Source organism: Vicia villosa, linkage group LG2, assembly GCF_029867415.1.
Source record: "Vicia villosa cultivar HV-30 ecotype Madison, WI linkage group LG2, Vvil1.0, whole genome shotgun sequence".
In the NCBI taxonomy this organism is placed as follows: domain Eukaryota; kingdom Viridiplantae; phylum Streptophyta; class Magnoliopsida; order Fabales; family Fabaceae; genus Vicia; species Vicia villosa.
The window spans coordinates 214083989-214091716 of record NC_081181.1 but is presented as its reverse complement, the minus strand read 5'-3'; the positions used below and the strand labels follow the sequence as shown (position 1 = coordinate 214091716).

Below are 7728 nucleotides of genomic sequence, written 5' to 3'. Positions count from 1 at the left end.
TTGAGAAATTGAAAATATGCATAAATATGGAGTTTTTAATTCATGAACTCCTAGCACTACTACATATTAAAAATTACATTGTACTTACTCTATGATGTCCCAAGAGTGGAATAGAGTGATTGAAATTGATTGAAAGTGGCTATTTGAATGAGCCTTGATTTTTACAAGTTTCTTGAAACTTTTGCAAAAAATATAAACTTAAGCTATGACTTTGTGGTGATTTTTGTTGTTCTTTGTGTTCCTCCCCCTTTTTTTCCTCTCCCTTTTTTTCCTCCTCTTGAATGAAGAAAATGAAGCTCTATTTATAGGCAAATGACTTGATCTTGAACCCTTGCAAGTTGGAATTTTCATGATTGATTTTGTGGAAAAAATATGATAATGGAATATTTTCAATGAGTGCATTTCTTAACCATGGTTAAAACACTCAAGTATTATTCTCTTCAATCTTGCAATAATATATTTAAGCATCTTGAATGGTCATTGCTTGCACCACATGAGCATCTTGGATAATATCTTTGAATTATCTCACTTTAATTAAACTTTAAATGAATAAAATTTAATTAAAATGAAATAAAAGTGTCATGAATCATGGATAGGTCGTGGATGCCCTTTAGACATATGGGAATCAAGATTGAATCACAAAAGAATTGGCCTTTTTGAAAAAGAATCAAGTTTTGGTCATTACTTGTTTTATGCATTTTCCCAAAAAAGGTCAACTTCATCAAGGCATATATCCCTCAATTTTGATCCTATGAAAGTGTTCTTAAACTTTTTGGAAAGCCCAAGATGTCCTCTACAAGCCACGTTGGAAGTGTTTTTGCATTTGGAGAAGTTAACTTTATGATATGGGCTTTGACAAAAAACTGCTTTTTGTTGACTTTGAAAATGACCTGTAATGTTTTGGCTTATATCTCTTAGGCGGAATCATTTCTTGACCTTGGTCCCAACATCAAAGTTGTAGAGAATTGAATTTCCTTGAGAATGAGCTTTGGTTGGAATTTTTCTGATAAATTATGAGAGAGTTATGGTCGGTCAAAGTTCAGTTGACTTTTAGGTAAAAAACTCTAATTTTGCAATTTTGAGTTTTGTCGATTTCTGAACTTTTCTTGATGAATTATGATCAACCATTGATCACATGATGAATCTTTTGACAAAATATGGATGTTGACAAAAAATTGCATTTTTGACTGTCCGTTGACTTTTTGGTCAAACTGGTCGTCTGTTGACTGTTTGAGCTGTTGATTGTGCGTCCGAGCGAATCGAAGTTTGAAAATTTTCCTGGTGGTACTTTGAGATATATGGAGATCCATGAAATCCATTTGAGGTCTCAAAAACTCGTTCTCCTGAAAAAAAAACAAAAACCCTAGTTAGGGACTGTTTGTGTAGGAGACAGTTAGGCGTACCTGATTTTTATGCAGTGTTGAGTCTCTGTTGATCACGTGATTATCAGAAGACTTCTAGAACAAAATCTTGGAAATTTGAAGTGCGAAAAATTGATTTGACTGATGGTACAAACACGGAAAATTGCGCTGATAGCGGGTTTGATTGGTAACTAGCAGTATAATCTGAAACCCGGACTCCGCGCCTGCAAATTTTAATTCTGTACCAACTGCGTCAGCATTATTTATCTGAAAATAAATCTGAAATAAACAGTGTATGAAGTGATAAACAGTATTTGGCGTTTATGTAAGAATAAATTTAACAGCGAACCAAAATACTGTATAAAAAATTCTAACAATTGAGTATTCATAAAATCAGGATATTTATGAAATAAAAATCCAAGATTGTATAAAACTCCAAATTTTTAGATAGAAGTTTGTTGACTTCTTTTTTTTTGAAAAAAAAAGAACGCGGGCGAATTTTGGGGTATAACAATAATGATCATAACACTTAGAAAATGATGGGATCTCAAAGGTCAAAAATTGGGGTGCAACACTATTCCCGTTTTTTCTTCATCAATCTCACTAAATCGACAATCTCCTATTTGTTCAAAAAAGGAGTTTGATGGCAGTTCAGAGGTGTTGGACATCAACTTCAAATCACGGGACAGCAGCTGCAGTAGTTCGGGAAACGGGCAGATTTGCATTCGGAACAAAATGTGATGATCTCGGTGCGAGATGGAGTTCAAGGCAGCGATGAATGGTACTTGGACTTCGGTTGTTTAACGCATATGACAGGGAGAAAAGATTGGTTTGTGCAAATCAATCAAGTCGCAAAAAGTAGAGTTAAATTCGCAGATGATTCCACTCTTGCGGCAGAAGGTGTTGGTGGTGTTTTGATCGAGAAAAAGAATGGTGGACAATCTATTATCAAAGATGTGTTGTATATTTCGGGTATTAAGTGTAATCTTTTGAGTATTAGCCAATTGCTTAAGTGTAATCTTTTTACGCGTTGTGGATGCTAGTGGACTGTTGATCCTTAAGGCTCTTATGGCTTCCAATAGGACTTTCAAAGTAGAGTTGAAATTATTGGAGCATATGTGCTTAGCTACAACTACAAGTCGAGAGGAGTGGTTATGGCACTACCGTCTTGGGCATTTGAATTTTCGTGATCTCAAGGCGTTGCAACAAAAATGGTATGGTTACCAGGCTGCATAGTTACCCTTAGGAGTGGAAAAATGGGTCTGACCCGTCTGGCATGCCCGTTTTGGCCACACTTTTTAACAGGGTGGGCCAAGGTTTTAAGCCCGCACCCTCTAATATACACGTCCCGCCACCTTTTTAGGCGGGCTTTTGCGTGCACAGGCATTACCATGAAGTTTTTCAATTTTTAGGGTTAAAATGTGCAATGTCTGTGGGCCCTCCCTGCCCTGCACTAATTTTTTCCGGGTGCGACAAGGTTTTAGGCTCACACCCTGAACAAAGACCGTGCCGCCTTGCCCCGTTTTTTGTATGCTTTTGCAGAGCAGACCTAAACGGGGTGGGCAGGTCTATTTGCAACTCCTAGTTACCCTCATTCTAGCTAATATTCAAAAATTACGGATCTAATATTAACTAAAGCCATGACCTAGCTTCGAACCAAGGCAAACACATGATTAGCTAAAGGTGTAGGTAAAAGATAGGGTTCTGAAATCTTGGAGATAAGGTGCAATAGTTCACCACTAATTTACCCCAAAAACCATTTTTAAGCCAAAATAATACTTGTCTCTTCCACCTCTTTTACTGTAATTATGATTCCGTTAAAGATAACGTCGATCATTATAGGCTTTCTAGATAGATCAGACTACCACATGTCAAATCAATAAATGACTGCCCATATTCTTAATCCTACTCTCTAAAGAAATAAAAGTCTAATAAAAACCCTAAGATTATTATGGATAACCATCTGCCACCCCAACCACTTAAAGATTATATGTCATACATACAAGATAAGCTCATAAGTGACGAAGATATGGGTGGCCGTCTCAACGAAAAATCCACTAAAAGGAGCCCAACTAAACCAAATAAGAGGAAGGATCAGACAAGAAGATATTAAATTAACCCTTTGAACAATGTAAGCGAAGGCCAGTGAGAAATTACAGTCTCTAGCATGCTTCCAGATCCACCTATTTCCATTTAGGGAGAGGGTTATGTCTCGAAGCAGAGATAAAAGCTCCTGAATAACAGGTAACTCTCTAAGAAAGATGAGTCTCCTTCACCTAAGATCCCAAGTCAAAATCTCATTAAATACCACACGAAGCTCCCCCACCAACCCATGAGATTTAATATAATTTAAGAACAAACAAATCAGAGAACTTAGTCTTCAGGGGGCGGATCCTAACCATGGATCCTTCCAAAAGGAAGTCTAAGTACCCCAATCCTACTTTCTACTTTCTAGAAGACACCCTTAACAAATTAATATAAAATATCTTCCCTCTTTAAATTCGAGAAGAGATACCCTTTTCACCATGAAGAAGTAGATCGGAAACCCTTATTCTTACCTCCACAAAGAGAGGAGGTCAATGTGACAACCAATATTTTAAAAAACGGCTCGCGATCGCGGAAACAGCCGCGACAAAACGGTTTCTGCAAATGTCGATACCAATACGTTATCACTGTTTTTTATATTAAAGAACAAATTATAGTTAATTCACACCGCAACGACCGCAATACACTTGTACCGGACGAAATCGCAAAAAGCTTTACGCGACCGCGACCGTTTTTTAAAACCCTGGTGACATATGTTAGCCAAACAAATTCATTCTTACCGAAGAAACCTCTTAAATAGATTTCATTAACATGAATTCACTAACTTTGAGAGATTAGTGTCCGCAATTTTACGCCCATCTTTTGTTTTATGGAAAAAGTATTTATCTTAGGGGGAGAGGCTATACCTCAAGTTCACGGTTTCCACAGCAGAAAGGTTCTACTAAAAACAAACAAAGTAGGCCATAGCCGCCAGCCAATGCCCCCATATCTGACACTGTAAAGTTCTACTACAAACTGTAACGCGTTATTTCTGTTTCAAGTTCTATATGCCCTACATTATAATTACCAACTACACATAAGAAGCGATAATTTAAGAAAAATAAATAAAAAAGAAAGATAGAGAGATTGTATACTGTTTGTCTCTTACGATCAAGATGCAATGGCCCCTACCTCCCTCACGGGATGTTCTACAAAATATGATTTCACGTGAACTATAATGATATGATATCTCACTATGTACTACTACTATGCATGCCTCTGAATCCGAGTATAGTGTCACGAGAGCATTGTATTTATCTGCTGCTGCATGATATATATGTATTGTATATAATATCTTACAGCTTCACTACTTGAATACAATACAACTTCATACTTCATGTTGCAAGTTCTATCATCAATAGTGTCCACCAAACTGATCACTTTGCATGTTCATGACAGGTCCTATTGGATTGAACCTAGGGACATCTTGTTGTTGCAACAAGGATTTCTTCAATGAATCATCTCCAACTCCAAGGAAATCTCTAGTTAAGCTTAGTTGATCTTCATTCAAGTTTCCTGCATGGTTTCCTTGCTTGAACAGTTTCTTAATTTCAACAATGTTGGGAGGTGCAGAATTGTTGCCATTGTTCATCTTTCTAGCTGTGGATTGTGATTCCATCGACACGTGACTTGGACCTCCTTGTAATTGGTTCTGATAATACAAATGAGACAAATCATTCATTTTGTTGTTTTCTTCTTGTTCTAGCTTTAGTACTCCTTGAGTAAGCATGGGCATAGATACTTCTTGTTGATCGTTGTAACGATAATTCATCCACTGTCCATGCGGTATTGAACCGAACGAATTCATATTTGTCTGAAGTAATTCTAGATCCGAGTTTGCTTCTGATGATGAGAATACACTAGTTGTAGTAGTGGAGTTGCTTGGAAGATAGTTTTGATGAGGGATGTTTATCTGATGATGATGAGGAGGAGGATTATTGTTGAGAAAATTTCCCATGAATGTTTCTGGAACTGGTCCACCAAACTCCTGATTAAGCCCAAATAAACCATGAGGAATTCTTGGTGCTTGAGCTTGAGTGTTGTTGATCATAAGATTGTTTCCAAAGTTGGATAAACCTGCTGGAGCTGAACCTATTCTTGCACTTCTTTCCACCAAGGATTCACAAAAGGCTCTATGTGTTAAGAAACTGTCCTTCCTGATTTGTCAATTGTTAAACAATACAATAATTAACAATTTAGTGGTCCTATCATAGTCTCAGAATCGACCAAATCACGATTTATCACCGTGATTTCCACAAAAAAACTGCATTTTTGAGGTTGAACTTGATCATTGCATTGCAATGTCAAGAACTAAAGCAATAAACTTAATTATATAAAGTGAATATAATATAATCTACTTCATTAGTATTGAGAAAGTTAAACTTGTGTATTAGACCTAATAAGTCCATGTTTAGATGAACAGTGAGTTTGCAAAATCACATTCTTCAGCATGGTTATTTTTCAATGTGAATTCGTTTTTTCAAACATGCATTAAATGGTGAATATGCATACCTGGAGAATAGTGTGCCACAGTCACATCTGTACTCTCTAGTTCCACAAATCTTACTATGAGCCTTCCAATCAGATTGAACTGCATATTTCTTAGAACACTTGTCACACTTCCACTTCTTCTCACCGTGCTTTCTACTAAAGTGCTTCTTTATCCCGGTCAAGTCACCTAAAGCTCTACAAGGGTCATGGTGCACACAGCTTTTCTCCGGACAAACATACACCTTCTTCCTTACAACCTCCTGATGGTTTCTTTGCTTAAGCTTCCATGGAAGATTGTGCCCTCGCAGATGTAGCTGCAGGTTTTGGTCTCTCTTGAAACCCTTGTTGCATACTTCGCAGATGAAACGGTTTGTCGTCATCAGAGACTTTGGTGATAGAGCAATCACTTCTGAAGCCGGATCTGTGTAGCATGCTCATATTAGTTAATATTTTTAACATAATATGAGCATAGATAATATATAGATATGATATAAAAGGTGAAGTGATGAACTTGCCTGGTGTTCCTGGTAGACTTCTTTTTCTCTTGTTAGGGTTAGGAGGATTAGGGTTTGAGTTTGAGTTGGTTCTGATGAGGTTGGAAGGAACAGAAACAGCTTCATCAGACATCATCTTTGGAATATGGAACCTCTACAAAATCAAAACAAGACTTAGTGAAGTTATATGAAGTAATTGAGACAAGAAAGTATAGTTACTATAGTACTACTAGTACTAGAGAAGATAGTATTAGTTTAAGAAACTGAAATTGATGTTACATGTGAATTGGAGGTAGGAGTAGGAGAAGAAGCTAGGCTTGAGAGAGATGAATTGTGTGAATACCTATAAGTGAATATTATACTAGTTGTGAGTATATTGAGGAGGTAGCAGGAAGCAAAAGAGAGAGAGAGAAGAGAGAATGATAAAAGAAAGAGTTGTTGTTGCCCGCTGGATCTGTTCTCTTCTAATTATCAACACGGCTGCTGTGACTGTGAGTGTCAGTCAGTCAGCCATAGACTTGTATGATGGACCACGTATTTCTTTCTCTCTCTGTCTCTCGTTTTCACTCCATATATATACTATGTATGATATACGGACAATGGTGTATATATACCTAGGCAACAATAAGTTAAGAGGCATGCTATACTTACACTAAAATTTACACCTCAAGCCTACACCGTATGATACTATGTAAGAGTAAGATACAATTAAATATAGGCACATATTTCTAGGTTGAAATAAAATACTATAAAAAATTAAAAAAACCGTATGAAATACGGTGTAGTGTCATAAATAGGTGTAAACTTAGCATTCTTGATAAGTTAATTATACTGAGTTTATCATATGATATGAGCTGCTATATATATAAGACAGTTCTAACTGTACATATAGTTTGAGTTAGACTTGGTACTTGAATTGCTACAAGTTCTAATTCATGTATATAATATCTTTAAACCGGTTAATAACTCTTGTGTTATCTCGACCTGACTCGAGAACTCTATCTGACATTTGAAGTAGTAGCAATATGAATGTCTTTGATCTCCTTTAAATGTGTACTTGTTATTCAATGGAGATTGGTGTCGTTTTTCGCAGGTCTTTGATTGGGAAAATCTAGCTTGAGATACATTATAGTAATTTTGTGTTTTTTTTTTTTTTGTTGGCTCGTTATTTCGGTACTTTTTATACCATTTCTTTTAGTGTTGTGTTGTATTTTAGACATTTAGTATATATATATATATATATATATATATATATATATATATATATATATATGAAGAGACAGTTAATAACTTTTTCT

At 36.2% G+C, this 7728-nt stretch overlaps 1 protein-coding gene across 2 annotated transcripts; it reads right to left on the bottom strand.

Annotated features, from left to right (window-relative positions):
- Positions 1 to 4507: 4507 nt before the first annotated feature.
- On the bottom strand, positions 4508 to 6985 carry LOC131653819 (zinc finger protein BALDIBIS-like). 2 transcript variants are annotated; one of them, XM_058924111.1, is made up of 4 exons: positions 6710 to 6985; positions 6452 to 6584; positions 5958 to 6357; positions 4508 to 5602 (listed from the first exon to the last, which is right to left on the bottom strand). In XM_058924111.1, the coding sequence occupies exons 2-4, from the start codon at positions 6564 to 6566 to the stop codon at positions 4801 to 4803; spliced, it is 1317 nt and encodes a 438-aa protein (XP_058780094.1). In that variant the 5' UTR covers positions 6567 to 6584; positions 6710 to 6985; the 3' UTR covers positions 4508 to 4800. The 2 variants fall into 2 exon arrangements, with proteins under 2 accessions (XP_058780094.1, XP_058780093.1); XM_058924110.1 differs by having other exon boundaries at positions 6774 to 6985.
- Positions 6986 to 7728: the final 743 nt, after the last annotated feature.